Below are 12,226 nucleotides of genomic sequence, written 5' to 3'. Positions count from 1 at the left end.
AGAAATAGAAGAGTATATATCCCTGTGACTTTTAAGCAATTTTAGATAAACAGGATGAGTCAGTTTTGTAATAATCAGACAGGTTTCTATTACTTATACTGTTTAAAAATTTGTAATACCATCTTATAATGTAAATTAAAATTGAACAAAATACCAACTAGCATTTTTTTCCCTGAGTATTTTCCGCCTCCTCCGCCCCACACATTTTATCTTGTTGGTCTTCAAGGGAATTGGAGTTATAATCAGTATGTTAATCATTAAAGACACTTCAGGGTAACAGCTGGTCTTTAGATGATATTCTTGGTTGATAGAACTCACTGTATCAAAGCTTAATAAATGCAAACATTTCTTTCTGAAATAAGCCTTTCCATTATCTGGTGACCTGGCTACTTCACTGATTGTTAGGTGGTTCAGTATGTTCACATAATGAAAGATTTATTTCTCTACGAATTCACCCAAGCATAGGTTTCAAAACAGATGGAAAAGTTGAAGTTTTAATTTTGAAAGACACTTCTCCTGTTCCTTTCATTCTGTCCTATTTTTGAGGACTCAGTCTGTAGATGACAGAATATAACCAGCTGTCATGGATGTAAGACCAGATGTGTCCTTACAATGGGGGGGAAGGGTGTGCAATGGCCTTGAATCAGGGTGGGGGTGGGGAAAGGAAGGCCACATTAAAACAATTTTAAAGTTGTTTTAAGAAGTTAGAAAGTATTAAAGTAGTCATTTTCTATGAAGCCAAAACGAATCCGTTGATTCCTGTTTACTTAGGAAAGGGCAAAAAATGTAAGTTAAGGGGAAAATGCATAAATTTAAAAGGCAAATAGTTTTTAAATTGACAGATTACTGTAGCTGGATAGCACATTGTGTTATGATCTTATGTTTGGGACAAAGTATCCATGGACTTAAATATATTTGAAAGTATGAAACTGAAAAAACCATCAAATTTTGAAATCTGAATGTGTTTTATTTTCCTATTACACTTTCCTTCAACAACTTTTTGCTAATGTTTTAAAAAATAAGTAAGAATGAGGGAAAATTTATCAAGTTTACTGTACTCTCTAATCTACTTTAATGATATTAGGATTTTTTTTTTAATGGTTTACTTCAAGAATGAAAATGTGCAGAGTGGACCTTTTCAGACTCTCTTTGTCTTGTTTAGGTCAACAAGCAAGTATTGTGTAATTATTTTTGAATTTAAGTAGCACAAAACAAGCTATTGCTTTCCCTGATCATTGAAAGTGATTTAATCATTGTTAATAATCACTCACATTTATAGACTTACTTAAAGAATTACTGGGTAAAATTATAGATTGACTTATATTGCAACATTTTATAATTTCCGTAACGAAAATTACCAAAATTTAATTTTACCACCATTGTTTTAGACTATGAACATTTGTAAAACTCCAGTATATGCACCAAAATTTTAAATAATGTGTAGTTTCTCAGTTTATCCATTTCTGAGGCCAACTGGTAGTTTGAGTAACAATTGTTAGACATATTGAATTTATTTCTGCAGGACCCAGACTCATTCATCAGTTCTGCTGCCTCTTCTCTAAACAGGATTCAGCCATCATGGTATGATAGAAAGAGTCTGGCCTGAAAATCAGGAGGTGGGGCTTTACTCCGAGCTCTGCTATGAACTCTGTGCCTTAGTTTCTTTACCATTAAAATGAGGGGGTTGCTTCCAGATGATCCCTAGGGCTCCTTCTTGCTCTCAAGGTCTGAGCCTCCAAGTCCGCACTGCTTTGATATGTAGGGATGAATTTTCTTAATTATTATAGCTACCATCACCACCTTTTCTCTTTTTAGGAATTATAATTAAATTGTAATGACTTCGTGAAAATTATAATGTCCCTGAGGCTTGAATAACTTTCTGCCTGCTTTGTTCATCCCTTTGTCTATGAGCTGAACTTGAGAGAATTGTTAAATCAAGACCAATTACTCTGGGAAGTATTTGGCCCTTAGTGACTGCTGATCATGGCTTGTTCTTATTGTTGTTGACAAACTTCCCAGGATGCACGTATGGAAGCAGTAAGTCCCCTTTGAGAAAGACTACCTGAGCCAAGACGTGATAGCATCAGTGGATCATAGATTGAGAACTTGGAGGCCATCATTCCCCTCTTAGAGATGTGGAAACCAGGACCAGAGATGTTAAATGAAGGAGTGTCAGAGGTGGTATTTGAACCCAGATCCTCTGACTTCAAGTTTGTGCCTCTTTCCATTCTGAAGGACTTGAATGCTTTAATTCAGTAATTCCTCATCAAACACATTGAAGGGTTTTTGTTGTCACTGTTTTAAATGGAGACACAGTGGTCCTCTGTGGTGTTTAATTTATAAGATCAGAGAATTTAGAATTGGAAGGGACCTTAGAGATCATCATTCCAAGTAAAAAAACAGTATTGTAAGTTACCCAAAAAAATGCACTCTCTTTGACCTATTCTAGTATTTCTACTGTTGGAAAACATAGCCTCAATATTACCAAAAATACGAAAAAGAGCTGTCTGCTCAGAGATTTTCATAGCAACATAATTTCAAAAAAACTAAATAGTAATAAATGTTTGACAAATGGGGGAATCATTTAGCAAATTGTGGTACATCATTGTCAGAGAATTTTGTAATTAAGTCCAACACATATGAGGAAACCGTGCAAAGAGTCCACATTAATTGGAACAAAAAGAGGATCAATGAATGAAAGTGAATGGACAAAGAATCTAGTAAAATCCTAGAGAGAGTACATGGAAGAAGGACACTATGATAACATTAGGGATTGGGACTGAACCTGTGGTTTCCTTGATAAAGGAAACTCCTTCTATCAGTGTGGATACACTACTTCTTCTGATTCTCGTAGTCTTGGGGTGACTGAGAAGTTAAGTGAGTTGCTTAGACACAGTTTGTGTCTGAGGTGAGACTTGAATCCAGGTCTTCCTGGCTTCAAGGCCAACTCTAACCAATGTACCACACTGCCTCTCATTATGATACTTCTCTGTGCTTGCAAATTAATACTCTGATATTTTTTACTTGGAGATGAAATATAATGGTTACTAAGCAAGTTGAGTTTTTTGTATTGCTCTCAATGGTTTTTTAGTAAAATGTTTAATTAAAAAAAGCTAGGTTATCTAGAGGGAAACTGAACCCCCTCAAAGTTAAATGTCTTGGCCAAGGTCACACAACTAGTGAATGGTAGAGATGTGATTGGAATCCAAGTCCTGACTTGCTTTCCACACACTGTTCATACCATTTAGGACAGACCTGCTTCTTGTGAAGACAACACACAATCTCATGTTCTGCAAAAAGAATGTAGCATTTTCTCTATCTTACTAATCCCATCATGAGATCAGACAATATGTTTCTTCGGAAGTAGCAGTGTGTTGACTGTTGGGGTACAATAGAAATGTAGAGTTGTCTCCCTGGTTTCAAACTTAGCCTCACTGGAGAGAGAGGATGAGCCTACATGAAAAGTTCAGTGCTAAACTGATAAGATGCTACTGTTTTATGTTCTACGTACCCAAGAGAAGACTAGGCCAGGTTATGGTCTAGACCCCACATGGGGTTACAAACCACAGCTTAAGAAGTGCTAAAGGGGTTGCGAGTGGAAAAAGTTTAAGAAGCCCTGGTCTAGGAGAACTTAGAAGTGGGATGTGGGCTGAAGTGAATTTAGAAAAGGATAGACAAGGAAGAAGAGTTTGGGGGAGGGGAGAAAAGGGTTGAAGAAGCATGACCAGAGTCCAACCAGAGTAGATGATTGTTCTAACAAAAAGGCTGGAGAGCTTGCGAGAGTTCATAGCTATGGACGGGGTGGGAGAATGCCTGATGGGTAAGAGGATTTGAGGACCTCTTAGGTTTGAATCATGCAGCTAGTAAGGATCAGGGGCAGACAGAGGTTATCTAATGGTCAGAGCAACACTTTTTGTGGTAACAAAGAACTGGAAAACAAAGGAAGATGCCCCTTGACTGGGAAACTGCTAGATAAATTGTAGTACATAAATGTGATGGAATTAGAGAATCATTAGAAGATAGATTAACTGATGCAGAGTGAGGTAAGCAGGATTAGGAAATGATGCATAGTGTAAAGGGAGAGAATTAAAAACAAATAGGCCACACCGTAGAATTGTGGTGTCCAAGCATGACCCCAGAGTAGGCATGGGTTAATGTACCTCCTTCCCTTCTTTGCAGAGGTAGAGAGGCTGTGGGAATGTAGCATCATATACATGCTCATATTTGGTTGATTATGCTGGTTCTTCCAAACTGATTTTTCCCACATAAGGGATGGTTCTCTGGATTGGGGAAAGCAAAGAGGATATATATTCAGAAATGAAGATGATATATAAACTAAAAATTTTTAAAGCAGTGTGCTTAGTAGAGACTACTGAAATCTCATCTCTTTCTTGAAACTAAAATACCAGGGGTAGGGGCCAGGGATCTGGTCTGATAGATGTTTATATTCTGCACAAGGAAACATCGGAGATCTGGATGAATTTAATGACAGGTTCGGGTTAGACAATGGGAAAATACTGTTACATGTTGTACTAGAATAGACTATACCAAAAGAGATGGTAGAACAGGCATTTTTGGTAATTTCTAAGATTTTGGTTAGACTTGGGAACCTTAGATTTGAATTTCTTGTAAGTAGTGGCTCATTTCATAACTGTTTGAAAGAGTGGTGAAACAGATCCTAGATGAACTGAGCCTGTGACACAAGACACATATTCTATCTTCTCTTCTCCATTTCAAAAACCATGACACACCACCTGCTTGGCCCTGGCTTTTCTAGCCCCTACCCCCTGGGTCTCTTGTCTGTCTTTCTTCCTTATCTTACCTCCTCTTTCTTTTTCATTTTTCTTCCCCTTCTCTTCATTGTTGCCCATCTCATTTCCCTACCAATCTTACTTTTTTGATGGATCTTAATATGGAACTAAAGTACCAATTTTTGGGAGGGAGGGGAGTGTGATGGTGTTATATGTTTAAATATATTAAATGAGATGTTATGTCACCTGGTATTAAAAAGCTGGTGAGTTGGACTTCTCACATTTCTCTAAGGGGAAAAGTTGCTTTTTTCTTATTCTCTTGGGGTTTGGAATAGATGTTTTTGGTTTGTTTTGTTTTATGGGTCTGGGCCCTCCAGAGAGAAAAAAGGTTCTCTCACTGTTCCTGAGGGGTTTATCATTATCCCTCTGGAGCAGTTAGTTGGGATAAAATGTGACATGGAAGCAGGGAGGAGATTTAGGCAGCTTGTGCAGACAGCTTGCTTTTGCCCTCTTTCTCTTCCAGATATCTCATCTTTACTTTTTATCTTTCTCATTCTGCCACATTCATCATCACCATCACAGCTTGTTTTAAGCTCCTGTCTTGAGAAGAGCATGCCTCAGGATTTCCTCGATACAAAAAACGCAACCCTCAGATCAGTGGTGGTCAAAGTTGAGCCACCTGGGTTTTATTCCATCCAAGTTTTATAAACTAACAGCTTTTCTGTTCTGGAACACGTCAGGAAAATTTGGATGAAATATTTTCCTATCTTATGGGCAGTCTTTGTCATTTGATTTGGGAAGTGGAGCCGGTAGGAGAGGGGACATTGATTTTTATGCATTTTGTGATCATAAAGTACAGTATGATCATGACTACTTATGTTTTATTTCCTTTGTTTGAAGTTTGAATCCTTGGGGGAGTAGCTAATTTCCCTAAACTGTTTTAAATGTCCAGGTACCTAATTTTTCCTCTGCCTTGAAATTGACAATTCAGATGCTTTATATAGAAATATAACTGCATTGAAGCGGTCTGCTTCAGGGTAGTAGAGGATATGAATAAAGCATTCATAGGCTTAAATAAAGAATGATACTATGAATTAATTAGGATATTGTAACTGGGCCAGCAAAAAAAAAAAGTGTTCTTTAAGATGGTAATTAATTTCTTTGTTAGTAGTGATTGTAGCACCAGAAGGAATCTGTGCCAAATTAAAGCAGGAAGTGAGTATAATTAAACTGCACTTAGATCTTCAGGTTCATTGTGTCTTGACATAATATGAAGATTTATTAGGAGCCTTTATTTATTCAAGAAAGACAATGCTGTCCTCCCACCAAAAGAGTAAGCTGGAATACAATTCAGACTTTTCCCTGTGTTTGTTTTATTTTGGCATTTGGTATATGTTTTTTTGTGTCCCCACCACCACCACTACACCTCCAAGAAAGGGGAAATAAAAAAGCCCTTTAAGATACCAAGAAAGAACATTAGCAGAGTTTGAATGATTGTTGGCCATACCTTTAAAATTCTTTCTTCTAGCAGCATGAAGTGCTCTAAAAAGTATTATCCCTGAGAAGAAAGGTTCAAAATTTTATTAATCAAAATGTGTACAAGTGAGTTTCATGAGGTGGGAAAAGAAGAGGTTAGATTCTGGAGTGTGCGTTTTGTTCAATGCCGGGGGTGGGGGGTGAGGGGAGATGTGTTTACTCCTTAGAAAGTTCTAATTGGAGCTATTTCTACCAGCATTTCTCTCTTTAGCATGCTGATTACCAAAGTTTAGTTTTCCACTCAGCAACAATGAAAATGTACTGAAAGGAAGCCAGAATGACTTTCTTTGTGTAGGTTGTTGAGCAAAAGAGTCACTGTCAGAATTCTTACACCTTTCTAACTTCCTCTTAAGAGCTGGAGACACACTTTTGTCCCTGCATTCAAAAAAACTTCTTTGACTTTTCTAGCCATAGACCCAGGTCCCTTCGGTATACTAGGTGACAAATCTGAGCAGACAGTCCTTGACCGGTCTTTATTATTCTTTGAAATGTTTTGTCTACTCATTCATTTAGGTTTTGGGCTTTCTTTGAAGCTCACTTCATGGATATGTGGAGCCTCTGGATTTTAACTTTGAGAAATAAGTATTACAGTTATGAAAGGTGGTTTGGACAGGATGCTTCAGTTTTCCTATAGATCTTTGTTAGGTTAATGTACTTTTTGTTGCGCTTCTATGACTTTATCCTTGATGGGTTTCTCCCAAAAGGAATAAAACATAACAAAAGCTTCTTGATGATGTTGGTGACCGGCAGATAATCCATGTTTTATAGTGTGTACAGTATGTAATTAAGAACTTCTGTGGCAAATGTACCCATGGAATTCCTGGGAGAGTTTTTCGTGCCCCCCAACCATACAGTGATTTCATTGTGAAATTTCTGAGCCACAAGTTTGGTGGAACACTTAGGCATTATCTTGCTTTCAATTAAATGTGAGCCTGACTTGTTTGATTTTAAAAGAAGGCTTTGGGGATATTTTCTTTTCCCCTCACTGCCCTTGTCTGCAGGAGAAAGTAGAATATTCAGCCGTTTTACCATCCCACTCCTTTGGGAAACTTGTTCGACTTCTTTATGTATCTTGATGCACGAAGACATATGTTGAGTGCATTGAGTTCTAGCAGTAGATGCTAGCCTTGGATACTTCTATTGTCTGGTCCAGCAGAGTCCACCAACGGGTTAGTCTGGAGCAGCTGGGACAAGTGGGTGGCAGAGCACTAGGCTGAGGCCAGGGAGCTTTCTCAGTGCAGTGTGGCTAGCATGCCGTTTTCTACTTTACTTATAAACATCCTTTAGAAATGTGCTTAAGTCTCCAGGGGGTAAAGCTATTCAAATTGACGTAATAATTTAGAGACTTGTAAATTTACCTGTTATATAACTTGCCTATTTATGTGTACATAGGGAGTGAGCAGTCCCTGCTTTGCCACATAGCAGCCCCGTGTCTGTAGGCATGTGCTTAACATCTCTAGGTTCCACGTTTCTTTCTCCGTTCCTTGATGAGAGAAGGGTTTATATTAAATGATCCCTAGGAAGCTCCATTTCTAACATTCTAGAAGATAAACTCCTGGAGGTCAGGGACTATCTCATTTTCTCTTTGTATACTCAGTGCCTAGCTGAGACCTTAATAAATGTTTGTTGAATTGTGATTTCATGTTTCAGAGGAAACAAATTTTTTTTGTTGATCTATATAAATAAGCATATTGCAAGGAGAAAAAAGCATCAGCTTCTGTCAAGCAGGATCTTATATGTAGGTATTGCTTAAATTCAGTAAATACAACCAACCTGTAGAGGAAGTAAGTTATTTTTCAAGTCTCTGGAAACTTTGGGTCCTTAATTTCATGTTAGAGTTTTTTGTTGTATTTTTAGCTGTATTCCATTTTTCCTTTACAAGTATTAGTGACGTAGTAACTATTACAAGAACACCTTCTATAAATTACGTAAACTGGAAGTCATTAAGAAGCCTGCTGCTTTTGTAGTGCTTAAGCTGCACAGTTGCAATCTGTGAATTTGGTGTGTGTTACAGCGACATCTCCGCAGTTGTCATTGGTACCATCTGTCAGGTAGCAACATACATGCATAAAAGGCTGAGTCCAGCATCTTTTGAATCTACAGAGTTATGGTAAAAGGCACAATTATTTAATGATAGAGTATTAGAAGGAGGAATTATAAATATGTAAAAACAAACAGGAAATAATTTATATACATATATTTATAAGATAATTCATAATATGCTAGACAATATTTGGGTTCCCCCTGTATATACTTATTTTAAATCCTGTACATGTGTATTATTTTTGTGTGTATAGTCATCTCTTAATTGCTGGTCAAGATGCAAGCTTAAATATAAAACAAGCATATCATCTGGTTTTTAAAGAATTTTAAAGAAATTTAAAGAAAAGGAAAGGGTAAGAGCTTGGCCCTAAAGTATGTATCTTTGTGAATTTCAAGAGATTATGTAGGATTTCTAGTCTCTTTTGCTGTATTTGAATGAAGGATGCATTCCTTTGAATATATCCCAATTTTTTGACTAGAAAATGTGGGTGAAAAAGCAAGAGGACATTTTATGGACTATTGACCAAAATATAATTAGATCTTCCTTTTGAGAAATAGAATTTTATCTGAAAATAACAGTGGATTGATCTTTGACTGGAGTAAAATGCCATCAAACATTCGGGCTCGTTCACTTGGCATCCTCATGGGATTGACCCTAATTAATAGGCTACTTATTTTCTAGCAGGATGAGATATTTTATAACCAGAGGGGAATCTTTGTGTACTAGGCACCAAACCCTTTGTTGAGGAACTGTGGTTTGGAGGTGTAAGGACCTCACTGGTTTTGATTCTTAACATTTTTTTTCACATATACCCATTTTAAGTGGTTAGTGTTGCTAATTCTGAAATAAACATATTTCTTTCTTATTTTGTTTCCTTGGTTTCCAAATAGAACTTTCACTGTCATTCCTTCATTCTTACACCTTAGCTTGGCATAGTAAAAAAAAGGCACACTGGATTTTGAGTCGGAGGACCTGGGTTCAATCTGTCTCTGCCACTTAGTACATGTATGATACTGGGCTTATATATCATCAGCTCTCAGTCTGCTTTCCTCATCTGTAAGAAGAGCCAATTGGATTAGAAAATCTTTCAGTTCTAAATCTACGATCCTAAGCAGTGTTTAAAAACAAAAGGCAGATAACAAGATTGGCTATTCAGAGCTATTTTTAAGATGTGAACTTAGGAAATATGGGTAAGTAAACTGAAAACTTATTTAAACAAACTGGCACCCATTGTATAGTGCTGAGCATTAAGGAGGGTCAGAGTGGAAAATGTGACAAATCAAGAAAACTAGCCACCTGTTGTTCTGTGTATGTAGCAAAACATATCAGTTTTTGTGTTTTGTTTTAATTGCAGACTCTAAAAAATTCAAAAAGTCTTTGCTCCCTTGATTATGAAGACGATGATGAAGAGGATACCCAAATGAAGACAATTGTGTCCTCCCCATGTGACTCAAATGACCTCATGAGCATCATCACCCCTGGTTCCAGTCCAGTGAAAGAGCAGCTGGATGAAGTTAGACATCACGGACCGTGCCAAATTGGCTTCGGCACCAGGGATTGTACGAAAGCAGCTGCAGGATGTGAAAGCGATGAAGAAGACCCCAGTGATTGTGAGAGCGCTGAGGAGGGCATATTTCCTCTGGACTGTGGGGACCTAGATCTAGAGCAAATCGAAAACAACTGAGTCAGTCCTAGAGCTGGGGGCTAGAATCAGTGAGTTCTCCTAAATTTCCGATGATAGTGGATTGCCTTTGCCATATGTAATCCATATCCCCAGATGTCTGTAGTGGCCATTTTGGGAGGGGGCTGTGTTTAAAAAAAAAAAAAAGAAAAACAAAAAAGCCAAAAAAAATTCAGGTGGGGGGAAATGGGAAACAAAGTGATATCACTTGTTTATAGTCTGTTAATCAGTATATGGACAGAAAAAAATAGGTTAAATGTTATTTTGAACATTAAGGAGTAATTTTGATTAAAATTTTCCTAACAAAAGTATTTTGCATTTTTATGGCTTTTACAGTTGTGGAGAAAGCTTCTCTATTTTGAAATGAATTTTCTGAAGGGCATTTTATTAAAGTCAGTCTGCCTACAGTGATTCTAATGCAGGTATCCGTTCCTTTTGTTCAGATGCTTACTGGGAAAAACTGAGTTGTGTAATGTAATTGTTAACAAACAAGTATCTGGTGATCCGAACTTTTCCAGTCTGGTTGACACTTGGTCAGAAGTAGTTATTCATCATTATTACAATCGAGTAGTACAAAATCTCTTGAACTGAGACTTTTCTTCCCCCTACATTCAGACTTTTTGGTCAAAACGTAGTGGTGACCTTACAGATTTAATAATTCCCCAGCTTTCACTACTTGAATCTTTTCTAGCCTGAAGCCATGCTAATTCAGGCGGGTTAAAAATTCAAGTAGCTTCCCAGCTTGGTGGTCAATATTATGTTTTCTGTGCTTCAGAAGAATGTATGACAAAGAGCACTTGAACTTTTAGACAGGGGCTTTGTAATGCAATGATCAGTTCCCCAGGAGGTGATCCCTTGAGCAATACTAGACAGAACCTAGTCCTTGAATTCAATAAAAGACTTTTTGCTTTGCATATGTGGCTTTCTGCTTATTAATTTGGTTTAAATGCTACTTCTTTTAAAAGTCCCCGGTGATTACTTGACCTTGCCTGGGCTTTGTTCAGCATAGGAACAAAGCATGTATTTTTATTTTCACTTTTAGAACAGGGCCCTGCCCTAGACAGCCCTGGAGCTGAGCCGAAAAGTCTCTGAAGACTGTGAAATTGGGGGCAGTGATGGGAGGAGGGGGAATGGGGTAGAGTTTGAGGGTGAAGATGGTTATTATTGGTGGGGTGTGTGGACCATTAACAATCTCTGGAAAATATTTCTTGGTTATCAAAAGAAAATGTGGTGTCATCATTGGCACACATTTTATTAACTCAGCTAGGCCAAGGATGAAAATGTTGTGAAGATTATAAGTGACCCCTCTCTTGAAAGGTGATCTTTAACCTGGTTGAGGCCTCAGTGGTGTTAAAATGGGTGGGAAGGTCAGAAGTAGTCATGACATAATTTCTGATTCATTCTACCACACAAGTCTTCCTTCCTGTTTTTGAAGAAGAGAAGCACTTATTTATACACCAAGATTTTAGCAAGATTGTTAGGTCAGAACCAGAAGCTTTGTGTCTGCTAATGTATTAAAATCAGAAAAATCACCACTTGGGTAGATGCCGTGACTAATTGAAGAACTGGACTTTAAGGGAAGCTGGTGAGGGAAATTGTTCATTATAAATGACATGGAACAAAAATCCACCCTTGGCATCTCACAAAAGCTGGACTCCAAGAGCTGGACTCTTTAGTGCCCCCTGTCCCTCCCCCACCCCCATCCCCATCCCTTATTTAAGCTGTTTCTCCTGTGTCACAGCTAGTGGCGCTTCCATACCACCATGCATCTGAGGCCTGGTTTCAAGCCCAGCTTTCAATTCATCTAGCTGATAGGTGAATATTGCCTGAAGATCACTTGATTATTTCTTCTCATTTTTCCTGGTTATTTGATATATTTTTGGATTTAATTTGCGTTCATTTAATTTTCTTACAAATAAAGCATTTTCTCTCACCACTTCTAGGAGAGAAGTGTATAGTCTCCTCTGGAGGTATAGCAACCAACAACAAATGTCACAGCAGGGGTTCTTAGCCAGAGATCTGTGGATAGATTTCAGGGGATTTGTGAACTTGAATGGGAAAAAAAAGTGACATCTTCAGTTTCACTATTCACTGAAATTTAGCATGTCTTTTGAATTACAAATTTTTTTTTAAAACCTGAAAAAGGATCCATAAGAATCCCTAACCTACATTTTCTTTTTGTTTTCCGAAAAAGGACATTTGAGTATATTCTCT

At 37.7% G+C, this 12,226-nt stretch overlaps 1 protein-coding gene across 4 annotated transcripts in view; it reads left to right on the top strand.

The window, feature by feature from the left end:
• FAM53A (family with sequence similarity 53 member A) overlaps window positions 1–10,926 on the top strand; it is a 113,563-nt gene extending 102,637 nt beyond the window's left edge. For all 4 annotated transcript variants that reach the window (XM_072619979.1, XM_072619978.1, XM_072619981.1 and 1 more), the window contains one exon: window positions 9,686–10,926. In XM_072619979.1, coding sequence (XP_072476080.1) covers window positions 9,686–10,015 — 330 coding nt within the window. In that variant the 3' untranslated portion in view covers window positions 10,016–10,926. The remainder of the gene's footprint in view (window positions 1–9,685) is intronic.
• Window positions 10,927–12,226: the final 1,300 nt, after the last annotated feature.

Source organism: Notamacropus eugenii, chromosome 6 (genome assembly GCF_028372415.1).
Source record: "Notamacropus eugenii isolate mMacEug1 chromosome 6, mMacEug1.pri_v2, whole genome shotgun sequence".
Classification (NCBI taxonomy): domain Eukaryota; kingdom Metazoa; phylum Chordata; class Mammalia; order Diprotodontia; family Macropodidae; genus Notamacropus; species Notamacropus eugenii.
Note: the sequence above shows the minus strand (reverse complement) of the source record. Positions and strands in the feature narration are given on the sequence as shown.